Raw genomic sequence first — 14944 nt, 5'->3', positions numbered from 1 at the left:
TAATGAATATGGTAAAGTTGCAGGATACAAAACTAATGCACAGAAATCTCTTGCATTCCTATACACTAATGATGAAAAATCTGAAAGAGAAATTATGGAAACACTCCCATTAACCATTGCAACAAAAAGAATAAAATACCTAGGAATAAACCTAGCTAGGGAGACAAAAGACCTGTATGCAGAAAACTAAAAGACACTGATGAAAGAAATTAAAGATGATACCAACAGATGGAGAGATAAACCATGTTCTTGGATTGGAAGAATCAACATTGTGAAAATGACTTTACTACCCAAAGCAATCTACAGATTCAATGCAATCCCTATCAAATTACCAATGGCATTTTTTACAGAGCTAGAACAAATCATCTTAAAATTTGTATGGAGACACGAAAGACCCCGAATAGCCAAAGCAGTCTTGAGGGAAAAAAATGGAGCTGAAGGAATCAGACTCCCTGACTTCACACTATACTACAAAGCTACAGTAATCAAGACAATATGGTACTGGCACAAAAACAGAAACATAGATCAATGGAACAAGATAGAAAGCCCAGGGATAAACCCACGCACCTATGGTCAACTAATCTATGACAAAGAAGGCAAAGATATACAATGGAGAAAAGACAGTCTCTTCAATAAGTGGTGCTGGGAAAACTGGACAGCTACATGTAAAAGAATGAAATTAGAATACTCCCTAACACCATACACAAAAATAAACTCAAAATGGATTAGAGACCTAAATGTAAGACTGGACACTATAAAACTCTTAGAGGAAAACAGAGGAAGAACACTCTTTGATATAAATCACAGCAAGATCTTTTTTGATCCACCTCCTACAGTAATGGAAATAAAAACAAAAATAAACAAATGGGACCTAATGAAACTTCAAAGCTTTTGCACAGCAAAGGAAATCATAAACAAGATGAAAAGACAACTCTCAGAATGGGAGAAAATTTTTGCAAATGAATCAACAGACAAAGGATTAATCTCCAAAATATATAAACAGCTCATTCAGCTCAATATTAAAGAAACAAACAACCCAATCCAAAAATGGGCAGAAGACCTAAATAGACATTTCTCCAAAGAAGACATACAGACAGCCATGGAGCACATGAAAAGCTGCTCAACATCACTAATTATTAGAGAAATGCAAATCAAAACTACAATGAGGTAACCTCACACCAGTTAGAATGGGCATCATCAGAAAATCTATAAACAACAAATGCTGGAGAGGGTGTGGAGAAAAGGGAACCCTCTTGCACTGTTGGTGGGAATGTAAATTGATACAGCCACTATGGAGAACAACATGGAGGTTCCTTAAAAAACTAAAAATAGAATTACCATATGACCCAGCAATCCCACTACTGGGCATATACCCAGAGAAAACCGTAATTCAAAAAGACACATGCACCCGAATGTTCATTTACAATAGCCAGGTCATGGAAGCAACCTAAATGCCCATCAACAGAAGAATGGATAAAGAAGTTGTGGTACATATATACAATGGAATATTACTCAGCCATAAAAAGGAATGAAATTGAGTCATTTGTTGAGACGTGGATGGATCTAGAGACTGTCATACAGAGTGAAGTAAGTCAGAAAGAGAAAAACAAATATCGTATATTAACGCATGTATGTGGAACCTAGAAAAATGGTACAGATGAGCCAGTTTGCAGGGCAGAAGTTGAGACACAGATGTAGAGAACGGGCATATGGACACCAAGGGGGGGAAACTGCGGTGGGGTGGGGATGGTGGTGTGCTGAATTGGGCGATTGGGATTGACATGTATACACTGATGTGCATAAAATTGATGACTAATAAGAACCTGCAGTATAAAAAAACAAACAAAACAACTAATACTAAACTTTCATTGGGTTATGTGTATGGAAATATGTTAATATAAATGTTTCAGACATTACATGAAATTTGTAAAAATCTTATATGTTCTCGTATAATGTTATAAGTAATAATCCTAGTTGTTACTTTAAAATGTATATCTCAGAAATAACTAATTTTCTTGTCAACTGCATTATTATGAACTTTCATCAAATCTTTAACTGTGGTCATTTTTAAGTCTTTTGTCATTTACAGACAGTTTTGTGTGTACTCTGATGCTTTTGCAAATATGTTCCTATAAAAGGGTTTCATCTTCAAGAAATTCATGGAAAAGACTCTGACAAGTACAGGTTTCTGGTAACTGACTGTACTGCTGAACTGAATGAATAAGCATTTTCAGAACTCTAATGAACAACTGATGAACTCATAAAAGTGCTAACAAAAGATCAAGATGAAAAAAAAAATTAATTACATGGGACTGAGTGAACTGATGAGGATGAGTATAATTTTTGTGACTTTCTGTCTGAATTTAAAAAAGAAAAAATCCCACAAGGACTCAGAGGCAAAGAATATACAAATCAATTTTCACTGCAAAGTAAAGGAGCTGTTACAGTGGAGGATTACTGGACTGAATGTCAATATTATGACATAGTATGAGTGTGTTTCATGTTTGATAATTGCAATCATTGTTGCTTTTGTTGTGGTCATCCAAAAAAAAAAAAGAGGGGTGGGATAGGGAGGATGGGAGGGAGGCTTGAGAGGGAGGGGACATGGGGACATGTGTAGGCATATGGCTGATTCGCTTTGTTGTGCAACAGAAACTAACAGAGTATTGTGAAGCAATTATACTCCAATAAAGATCTACTAAAAAAAAAAAAAAAAAGAACATTCTCTAACACCATATACAAAAATAAAATAAATTAAAGATCTAAATGTAAGACCAGATACTATAAAACTCCTAGAGGAAAACACAGGCAGAACACTCTTTGACATAAATCACAGCAATATTTTTCTGGATCTGTCTCCTACAGTAATGGAAATAAAAACAAAAATAAACAAATAGGATCTAACTAAAGAGGTTTTGCACAGCATAGGAAACCATAAACAAAATGAAAAGACAACCTACAGACTGGGAGAAAATATTTGCAAATGATACTACTGACAAGGGATTAATTTCGAAAATATACAAACAGCTCAAACCAAACAACCTAACCAAAAAATGGGCAGAAGACCTAAACAGACATTTCTCCAAAGAAGACATACAGATGGCTAACAGGCATATGAAAAGATGCTCAATATCACTAATTATTAGAGAAATGCAAATCAAAACTACAATGAGGTATCACCTCACACCAGTCAGAACGGCTATCATCAAAATATCTACAAATAACAAATGCTGGAGAGGATGTGGAGAAAAGGGAACCCTCCTACACTGTTGGTGGGAATGTAAATTGGTGCAGCCACTATGGAGAACAGTATGGAGGTTCCTTAAAAAACTAAAAATAGAGCTCCCATATGATCTTGCAATCCCAATCCTGGGCATATATCTGGAGAAAACCATACTTCGAAAAGATACATACACCCCAATGTTCACTGCAGCATTTTACAATAGCCAAGACATGGAAGCAACCTAAATTTCCATCAATTGATGAATGGATAAAGATGTGTTGTGTATATATCTATATACATGCAATGGAATATTACTCAGCCACAAAAAAGAATGAAATCATGCCATTTGCAGCAACATGGATGGACTTAGAGATTATCATATTAAGAAACAGAAAGACAAATATTATATGATATCACTTATATGTGTAATCTAAAAAGATGATACAAATGAACTTACTTACAGAAGAGATATAAACTCAAAGACGTAGAAAACAACTTATGGTTATCAAAGGGCAAAGGGGGGGAGGGATAAATTAGGAATTTGGGATTAGCATATACACACCACAATATATAAAACAGATAAACAACAAGGACCTACTGTATAGCACAGGGAGCTATACTCAGTATCGTGTAATAACCTATAATGGAAAAGAATCTGATAAAGAATATATATACCGTATATATATGTAGATGTATATACATTTGTATAACTGAATCACTTTGCTGTATACCTGAAACTAACACAACATTGAAAATCAACTATATTTCAATACTTTTTTTTTAAATGCCAAAAAAAGTTCACCACAGTTAAAAACAGGAACAAGTGCCTTTATGGCAAAAATTAAGAAAACATGAGCAAGGCAAAAATAAGAAAAACTAGGAAAATTGTGCAACTTATGTCACTGAAAAATAGCTATAAATATATACTGGATATATTAATTAAAATCAGCACATCAACAGGAAAACAGTAAGAAATAAACAGTTCAATAAAAAAGAAATATAGATGAATTACAAACAAAAAAGATGTTCCACCTCACTCATGAGAAGAGGCAAGTCTGTAAAACTAAACTTGAGTTATCATTTTTAATCACTTAGTAAAAATTCAAAAAGTTTGATGGCACCCTCTATTTGTAAGGTTGTGGAGAAGAAACACACACTCCTAGACTGTTGGCTCTACCTTAAATTACCTCCAGAATCCGACCATTTGAAAGCAACTAACACCCTTAAATGATCATCATTTATTGCTAGGATTACAGAAATAGCCTCCTATATTGTTCCTGCTTTCACTACTACCCCACTAGAGTTTATCTTCAAAATGTAGAGTTATTCTTTTAGACTGTAAGTCAAAACTATCCTTTTGACTCAAAAGAATAAAAATGAAAACCCTCAAAACCCCCCCATTGAGAGAGATAATGTGTTAATGTATTGGAAGGCATTTTGATCAAGATGTTAATTCTCCCCAAATTGATCTATATTACAGATTCTATAGAGTCAGTGCAGTCAAAATCAAAATCTCAGCAGGCTTTCCTGAGATAGACAAGCCAATTTTCAAAACTTTCTATAGAGAAGCAAAGTACCTAGAATCTCCAAAACACTCCCAAAAAAGAACCAAGTTGGAAGACACATATTATCTGATTTCAAGAGTTACTATAAAGAGACACTCATCAAAGCAACGTGGTATTAGCAAAAGGATTAAGGTCATCAGATGTGAACAGAGTCCACATAGATATAGAGAATAGACTTGTGGTTGCCAAGGGAGAGGAGGGGTGGGGGGCAGAAGGATTGGGAGTTTGAGATTAGCAGATGCAAGCTTTATATATAGGATGGATAAATAACAAGGTCCTACTGTATAGCACAGGGTACTATATTCAATATCCTGTGATAAACCATAATGAAAATACAAAAAAGAATGTATATATATGTTTAACTCTGTCACTTTGCTGTACAGCAGAAATTAACACAACATTGTAAATCAACTATACTTCAAGAAAATTTTTAAAAAAATAAAAAAAAGAAGTGAACAGAATCCAGAAGCAGACCCAAACATAGGTTGCTAGTTGATTTCCCTCAGAGGTGCCAATGCAATTCAATGGAGAAAGGATATTCTTGTCAACAAATGGTGCTGACAGGTGGGTATGCAAAGGTAGAAAGCACAAACATGGCAAGTGCACGTTCCTCTACTCCCAATTCCTCTACTCTATTCTGCCAGCACAGAATACTAAGACCCTCAGACACAGAAATTCTTAGTTTTAGATTGGGCCAACGAGAACATACTTTGTCCTTTTCTGATTGGCAAGCTTTATACTGAAATAAAATTTTAAAGTTGATCAAAAAAGGAAATTATTGATATAACAAAGATTTTGAAATCCTAAGAGAATACTATCAACAAGCTCATGAAAATACATTTAAAAACATAAATAGAGACTTCATTGGTGGTCTAGTGGGTAAGACTCTGCGCTCCCAATGCAAGGGGCCCAGGTTCAATCCCTGGTTGGGGAACTAGATCCCGCATGCATGCCACAACTAAGAGTCTGCATGCCACAACTAAAGATCCTGCATGCCACAACAAAGATCCAGCATGTCACAACTAAGACCCTTCGCAGCCAAAATTAAAAAATAAATAAATAAAAACGAACAATTTTCTATGAAAACGTAATGAGGAAAGTTACACTAAAAAGAAAAATACAAATCCATCATAGACTTATGACCAATAAATTAATCAAAATCTTCAAGCAAAAAGTCTTCATAAGGCCCTAATTTATAGGTGAGTTTCACAAAATCTACATGTAACACAATTTTCTCATCTAAATTATTATTAAAGAAAAGGAGCAGGAAAATGTCCCATTTCCTTTTATGAGACTATGACCATGATACTATAATTGGACACAGAAACAAGAAAGTATAGTCTAATCCAACTTGTGGATACAAAAATAAAAATCCTAAATACAGTATTAGTAAAAAGTCCTAGGAAGATATGTAAGAAGCAACTTACCACACTTATTAGCAATTAGGGTCTACACAGGGATTTAAGTTAACATTAGAAAATCCATTACACTGTTTACAGTATTTATAGATTAAAGGAAATAAGCTATAGCTTTGCTCCAATAGATACACAAAATATAATCAATGTAATTTAATGCACATTCATGACTAATGTGAAATCTTAGCAAACTGATACCTGGAGGCAACCTTCTTACCCTGAGAAAGGTAACCTACCAAAAGCTGACAGCAAACATCACAATTAATAGTAAAACAGTGTATATTATCCCTCAAGATTGACTTGGTCTATTTTTATTTCTCCTTTTCCATTTAATGAATGGATGCTTCTTAACCTTGTAAATCCATAAAAATGCAAAATGGGGAAAGAATAAAGAGCTCACCTGAGGTATGTTCATTTTCTGCTCTTGGGAGAGTAGAGAACTGTGGTTCAGCTGAGGGGACAGAAAGATGGGTGTCATGAGACATAACCTGTCTTATAGCTCCTAGATTCACCCCCCAAAATCTCAGCACCCTAGTTGGGGATCAGCTTCCTTATAGGCATAGGGCCCTCTTGGCCTTGAAAAGGCACTAGAGTGATCACGTACAGGTGGCACCACCTGTCTTTGTGCGACTCTGAGATAACCATGAGGATTAAATCTGCAGTTTTTAACTGAGTGAATGTAAACTTTTCTCAATCGTTTTAAAAATAATGCATGTGTCCTAACACAAGTAAATAAAAACAACAGAAGATTAGCTGAATTAAATACACCAAAGGATAAGACACTATACTTTCATTAAAATTAACTTAGCAGAACAATACTCAGTATGCATCATTTATCTATTTTTCTTATTAATATTATTTACCCGCTGGTATAAACAATCTACAGAAAGCCTAATAAAAGAGATGGGATGCCTTAAGGCAGGAAATTTTAATTGTTTCAGCCGTGATATATTTGTCAAAAGGCTCTTTTGATAAGATGCTTTTGGTGACCTACCTGTGAGAGGGCGAAGTGCACTGTTTTCCTCCTGATTCTGTCACAAACAAACTGGGTTTCCCTGGACAAGTCACTGAACTTTTCAGGTCCGATGTCTTTAAAGATTTCAAGAGAGTTAGAAATAGATGACCTTGGAAAACCCTTCATATATCATCATTCTGGGATCCTGTGAGGTCAGCATACCACTAGTGTCACATGTGGTGATAGACACATGTGACAGCAACACAGCATCTTTGGGGGCGGGCATTTAAGGGGAGTGGAGACAGCATTTCCTCCCTCTGCCTAGTTATCCCTTACCCCCGGACCTCACCCTCACAAGCTCTCCAACAAAATGGCCTTTCCTGAACAGCCTGCCCCTGGACCAGTTCAGCTCACTTTGCTCTCCTCAGGCTGGCCCAAACCCCCCACTGTCACATAGTCTGGTGGCTTCTGGAGGTGTGGTCATCACCAAGACTGGCTCATTCTGAGCAGGGAGATTAAGAACAGCTTCTGGAAAAAAAAAAAAAAAGAACAGCTTCTGATCTTGCAAATCTAGGATCTGCTCCTTTCTGGGCTCTTCTGTCTCTGCTCTGAGGCTCTGGAACGAGGTCTAAGGTCATAGGGGTGCTCTCTTCCAGGTAAGACTCCTGTTAACAGAGACTCCCTGTTAACAGAGACTCCCTGCTTCCTACTTCACAAGGGTCACTTTGTTTCAAGGTAACTGGGACGTGGATCCAAGAAACAATTCATTTTAGGAGCAAAAGCCTAATTTTTGGAATTAATTATAATACCAGACTTAAAAGACAGCCTGACAATGCAGAAGGGGCCAGGGACCTCTGTCTGCCCCAAGTGACCTGAAGAGACACTAGAAATCCCAGAATACATTTTGACACATGGTAGGATTCCATCTACATTCACTTTCCCTTATACTTCTGGGAATCAGGGACAGGCCTCTTCGCTAAGTGCCGTGAAGGCTACAATGACGGTATTAGGTAGGTGTGATATTTAGACAAAGCCTGAGGCTGTAAGTAAAGCACACCTGCCCTTGAATCTAAACTCCCTCACTACTAGCTTGTGACCTGACCACACCGTTCCACCAACCTGAGCCTCGGTTTTTGTTAAAGTGGTTGTGAGATAACATAAAGCCGTCCAAGGAAAAGAATAAAGTGTCTTCCAACTATAATAGCAGTTGTCACTTACTCAGTGCTCAGTATCTGGCACTTGTCTAAATGCTTTACAAGTGAAGACTTAGATCTAAGTTTCAAAACAACGCCATGAAACAGTCATCATTAGTATCACTTTCATATGAAATACCTCTTACCCAGGTTCCTTCTGTAACCCTGCTTACAGGTGACAGACCTGTAATTTACCCGGGTCCTTCTGCTCCAGAGCTGGGGCGCTCATCGCAGACCCCTGGCCACCGTCAGCACTATAAATTCACTTTCCCCCCTGCCGCCGACATGGGCTTTTTTTCCCCTGTCGGGCTGCAGGCGGGGCCGAGCACACGGTCCCCACACACCCAGGCCTACACTGAGCACCTGCTCTTAACCGGACCAGCCCGACCTGCACCCCGGGAGCCCGAGGGCCGGGGTCACCCCCTACCGGCCTTCCCTAGGCTGAGGGGCCCGCCCGGGCGCAAACACCGGCGTTGGTGGGAGGGAGTCCCAAAGATTTTCCGCTTCCATCCCTAGGCACAAATGCACCCCTCTCAGCTGGTCCCCCCGCACTCTCACCCCAGGTGCGCACCCTTCACTTTCCGAGCCGATTCCCAGGCTCCCAAACCTCTTCCCTGAAGTCCAGAGAAGACGAGGGAGGAGGCGGGGATACAGCCGCACACGCGCAGAAGCAGCCCAGAAGCCCCTTCCCAGAGTGCCGCGCGGTAAAACAGAAGGATTCAAGACTACATTTCCCATAGACCTCCGCGTCCACTGCTGCGGTCACTCTTTAGGCATTTACGCATTCTAGAAAGCTGAAGGGCGATGTCTTAAAAGTATCCTGGTGAGCCTCTCAAGGATCCTGAAGAGAACGGGTTAAATATCAACTTAAATGCCAGATGCAAAGGGTGGTCCTCTATTGGCTCCCAATTGAAATAGCAGTTTTTTCATAAGTCATTTGGAGACAGTTGGGGAAACTTGAATATGGACTGGATATTGAAAATGTTAAAATTACCATTACGTAGGTAAAGTGTGAAAAAATTTTGAGTTACGTAAGAAAATTGGTTTTGTAAAAAACAAAGGCAGGACGATTGAGGTATTTAGGATTGAAATTATATAGCTGTAAAATTATAATTTTGTAATTTTTCAATTGGGACCTCTACACTGTTTCTATACAGCCAACAGACCCATTAACCCCTAAGCCCCGTGCTGGCACCCCTGGAGCCCAGTGTGGAGGTTCTACTGGAGGTCAAGGCAGTGCTGCAGGTATAGATGTATTGATATATAAGGAAGCTGTTAGTTTTTATGAATCAACATTGTTTTCGGATGAATTCTATTATTGTTTCAACAAATTTTGTTAATTAAATTACGTTGATCTTGGATTTCTGTGCACATAACAAGTTTGCTTGCTTTTTTCTAACATACGTAATTCTTTGTCATTCTTTAATAAATTACAAATAACAGCATTAAAATGCTGGTCAAACTGTATTAAATCAATATTACATTAAATCAATCATAATAGACTTTAACATAAATTTCACTAACAGAAAGAAAGTGGTCACTACATATGTTCATGGAACAAATATTTATTGAAAACTTGCTGTGCGATAGACATCATTCTAGATGCTGGGATAACAACATCAGGTAAAAGATATTAAATTCCCTATCCCCATGGAGTTTATGATCAGGGTTGTTGTCAGGGTCACCTAAAAAAACACGTGTCAGTTGTCAAGAAACAAAAGGACACTTGAGTTTAATAAACGGGGGCTCCAAAAACATGGGTAGGGTTGGTGAAGCATCCTGTAACTGATGATGGTAGGGAACCATTAGCACCACCAGGCTTATAGTGAGGGTAAGTAATATTACCAGAGGCTGGCAGAAAAGGCTACACTTATGAGAGCTGTGGCCTTAGGAAGAGAAACATTGTAATGGCCATTACATGGCTCTGCACAGCCAGCCAAAGTTATAAATACACAAACCTCACTTGTTTTCTTCCCTCTAATGTTCTATCCTCTCTTAAGCATTTATAAACCCTATTCAGTACCTATTCCTAGAACTTCATCCACATCTGTCTCATCCAGACATCTTATTCCAGTCTTATTCTTGTCTAGCCCCCTTCTACCCGTCAACTCATTGAGCTTTGGACATGAATCAGTATAAATCTAAACTCAGGACACAGCTCTTCTTCACAAAGTGAACTACTAAATATACCTCCTTAAAATTTGCCCCTGGGAAGATTTCTTATCACCACACATTTGAGAACCACTCCTAAGTGAGACTGTAATTGCAGTAGCCATAACTTCCAATGATGCTACCATACATTGTAGATCCAGTTTGAAGGAGATTCAACTGGTAGATGGCACAGGTCTCCCTTAGGGACTTTTGGGGAATGATTAATTGTATATACTTGTGACTAAGTTACAAGAAATTTTGTCAAAAGGACCCAGTCTCTCCTTTACTTGAAGCCTCCTGTCTATAAAGTAGGACGTATCAAGGACTGAGAAAGAGGATCTGAATCCCTGTTATGATGACTTGTGTTTTCTGCCCACAGACACAGAATTTCATATATTATAGGTATATATGTCAAGAAGTATCTTTGTAGGGTGCCCATCTATTCTATTTCACAGACGTCATTATTGAAGAGCCACCACCACAGATGTCTTCAGGTTACCACAAAAGATGGCTGCACGTCAAAAAAACTCAGAGAGTTTTAAAAAATATTTATCAGGATCTCATTAGAGAAATACATATTTCATTGGTATGAAATGCAGCATGGGCTGCTCCTGAGTCCATCGTGGGTATACTCATATTGATAAATTTGCCCCTATCTGAACATAATTCATCCCTCCTGGTTTAATACTCTAAGGATCCACCCAAATATATGCGACCAAGTTTCTGCTTGTACTACTGAGCAAGATCATTTTTTAAACATTGAAGTATAGTTGATTTACAATATTATATTAGTTTCAGGTATACAACATAGTGATTCGATATTTTTATAGATTATACTCCATTTAAAGTTATAAAATATTGGCTATATTCCCTGTGCTATACATTACAACATTGTATCTTATTTATTTTATATCTAGTAGTTTGTACGTCTTAATCCCCTTCTCCTACATTGCCCCTCTGCTACACCTCTCCCATTAGTAACCACTGGTTAGTTCTCTGTATCTGTGAGTCTGTTTCTGTTTTGTTATAGTCATTCGTTTACTTTTTAAAATTCCACGTATAAGTGAAAACACACAGTATTCGTCTTTCTCTGTATGACTTATTTCACTAAGCATAATACCCTCCAGGTCCATTCATGTTGTTGCAAATGGCAAAATTTCATTCTTTTTTATGGCTGAGTAGTATTCCATTGTATATATACCACATCTTCTTTATCCATTCATCTGTTGGTGGACACTTAGGTTGCTTCCATATCTTGGCTATTGTAAATAACGCTGCTATGAACATGGGGGTGCACATACCTTTTCAAATTAGTGTTTTCATTTTTTTTCAGACACATATCCAGGAGCAGAATTGTTGGATCATACAGTAGCTCTGTTTTTATTTTTTTGAGGAACAGCCATACTGTTTTCCATAGTTACTGTACCAATTTACATTCTCATCAACAGTGTATGAGGGTTCCCTTATCTCCGTATCCTTGCCAACATTTATTATATGTTATCTTTTTGATGATAGTTATTTAGACAGGTGTGAGGTAATATCTCATGGTGATTGATTTGCATTTATTAGTGATGCTGAGCATTTTTTCATGTGCCTGTTGGCCATCTGTGTCTTCTTTGGAAAAATGTCTATTCAGGTCTTCTGCCCATTTTAAAATAGGGCTTTTCTTTTTATGTTGAGTTGTATGAACTCTATATTAACCCTTTACTAGAAATATAATTTGCAAATACCTTCTCTCATTCAGTAGGTTGCCTTTTTGTTCTGTTGATGGTTTCTTTCTCTGTTCAAAAGCCTTTAAGTTTGATTAGGTCCCATTTTTGCTTTTGTTTCCTTTGCTTTAGGAGACAGATCAAAAAAATATATTGCTAAGACTTATCTTAAAGAGTGTACTTCTGACGTTTTCTTCTAGGAGTGTTATGATTTCCAGTCCTATGTTTAGGTCTTTAATCAGTTTTGAGTTTATTTTTGTATATGGTGTGAGAAAATGTTCTAATGTCAATATTTACATGTAGCTGTCCAGTTTTCCCAGCACCACTTATTGAAGAGACTGTCTTTTCCCCATTGTATATTTTTGCCTCCTTTGTCATAGAATAATTGACCTTAAGTGCGTGGGTTTATTTCTGAACACTTCATTTTGTTGCATTGATCTATGTGCCTGTTTTGTGCCAGTACCATACTGTTTTGATGACTGTAGCTTGGTAGTAAAGTCTGAAGTCAGGGAGCATTATTCCTTCAGTTCTGTTCTTCTTTCTCAAGATTGTTTTGGCCATTCGAGGTCTTTTGTGTTCCACACAAATTTTAGGATTATTTATTCTACTTCTATGAAAAATTTCATGGATATTTTATCTGTAGATTGTTTTAGGTAGTATGGACATTTTAACAATATTAATTCTTCTGATCCACAAATATTGGATATCTTTCCATTTATTTGCTTCCTATTCAGTTTCCTTCATTAATGTCTTATAGTTTCCAGAGTTAGGTCTTTGACCTCCTTGGTTAAGTTTATGCCTAAAAGATATGTTATTCATTTTGATGAAATTGTTAATGGGAATGCTTTTTTGCTTTCTCTTTCTGATAGCTCATTATTAGTGTACAGAAAGCAACAGATTTCTGTACATTGATCTTGTATCCTGCAACTTTTCTAAATTTATTTATTAGTTCTAGTAGTTTTTTTGGTAGAAACTTTAGGGTTTTCTAAATATAGTATCATGTCATCTGCAAATAGTGACAGTTTTCTTCCCTTCTAATTTGGATGCATTTTATTTCCTTTTCTTGCCTGATTGCTGTGGCTAGGACTTCCAACACTATGTTAAATAGAAGTGTCAAGTGGGCATTCCTTCTTATTCCTGATTTTAGAAGAAAAGTTTTCAGTTTTTCACCAGTGAGTATTATGCTAGCTGTGAGCTTATCATATATGGCCTTTATTATGTTGAGATATGTTCCCTCTATACCAATTTGTTTAGAGTTTATCATGAATGAGTGTTGAATTTCATCAAATGCTTTTTCTCCATCTATTGAGATGATCATGTGATTTATATCCTTTTTTTTAAAATATAGTGTATCACATTGGTTGATTTGCAGATATTGAACCATCTTTGTATCCCTGGAATAAATTCCTCTGATCATGGTGTATGATCCTTTTAATGTATTGTCGAATTTGGTTTGCTAATATTTCATTTTGCATCTATGTTCATCAATGATATTGACCTGTAATTTTCTTTTTTGTCTGGTTTTTGTATCAGAGTAATTGTGGCCTCATAGAATGAGTTTGGGAATGTTCCTTCCTCTTCAACTTTTTGGAATAGTTTGAGAAGGATAGGTATTCACTCTTATTTTTATGTTTGGTAGAAGTCCCCTGTGAAGCTGTTCTGTCCTGGGATTTTGTTTTTTGGGGAGTTTTTAGATTACTGATTTAATTTCAATACTAATAATCAGTCTGATCAGATTATCTATTTCTTCCTGATTCAGTCTTGGAAGATTGTATGTTTCTACGAATTTATCCATTTCTTCCAGGTTGTCCAATTTGTTGGCATATAACTGTTTGTAGTACTCTAAGGATTTTTTTTTTGTATTTTTGTGATATTTGTTTCATTTCTTATTTTGTTTATTTGGGTCCTTTCTCTTATTTTCTTAATGAGACTGGATAAAGGCTTATCTATTTTTTTTAGCTTTTTAAAAAACCAAAAACCAACACTTGGTTTCATTGATCTTTTCTGTTGTTGCTGTTGTTATTTTTTTGTCTCTGTTTTATTTATTTCTGCTATGATCGTTATTATTTCCTTCCTTCTCCTGACTTTGGGCTTTGTTCTTCTTCTTCTAATTCGTTTAGATGGTAGCTTAGGTTGTTTATTTGATATTTTTCTTATTTCCTGAGGTAAGCCTGTATTGCTATAAACTTCCCTCTTAGAATTGCTTCTGGAAAGTTGCATTTAATTTTCATTTGTCTCAAGATATTTTCTGATTTGCTCTTTGTTTGTTGACCCATTGGTTTTTTAATAGCATGTTGTCTAATCTCCATGTGTTTGTGTTTTTTCCACTTTTCTTCCTGTAATTGATTACTAGTTTCATAGCGTTGTAGTCAGAAATGATGTTTGGTAAAATTTCTATCTTCTTTAATTTGTTGAGACTTGTTTTGCGGCCTATCATGTGATCTATCCTGGAGAATGTTCCACATGCATTTGAAAATATTGTGTATTATGTTTTTATTGGAGATGGAATGTCCTGTAGATATCTATTAATTCCAACTGGTCTAATATGTCATTTAAGGCCACTGTTTCTGTACTGACTTTCTGTCTGGATGATCTGTTCAATGATGTAAGTTGGTGTTAAATTCCCCTACTATTATCGTATTATTGTAAATTTCTCCCTTTTATGTCTGTTAATATTTGCCTTATATATTTAGGTGTTCCTATATTAGGTGCACATATGTTTACAAATATTAT

General features: G+C 36.7%; 1 protein-coding gene across 1 annotated transcript in view; it reads right to left on the bottom strand.

Moving 5' to 3' along the window:
• The window catches only part of ZNF782 (zinc finger protein 782), a 60083-nt gene extending 51058 nt beyond the window's left edge, over window positions 1-9025 (bottom strand). The window contains exons 1-3 of the mRNA XM_082401181.1: window positions 8923-9025; window positions 7198-7292; window positions 6604-6654 (exon numbers count right to left, since the gene is read on the bottom strand). Of these exons, the coding sequence (XP_082257307.1) occupies window positions 6604-6618 (15 nt within the window). The 5' untranslated portion in view covers window positions 6619-6654; window positions 7198-7292; window positions 8923-9025. The remainder of the gene's footprint in view (window positions 1-6603; window positions 6655-7197; window positions 7293-8922) is intronic.
• Window positions 9026-14944: the final 5919 nt, after the last annotated feature.

Source organism: Balaenoptera borealis (genome assembly GCF_965194805.1).
Source record: "Balaenoptera borealis genome assembly, chromosome: 8".
NCBI lineage: Eukaryota > Metazoa > Chordata > Mammalia > Artiodactyla > Balaenopteridae > Balaenoptera > Balaenoptera borealis.
The sequence above is the reverse complement of the archived record's forward strand: the minus strand, read 5'-3'. Positions and strand labels throughout refer to the sequence as shown.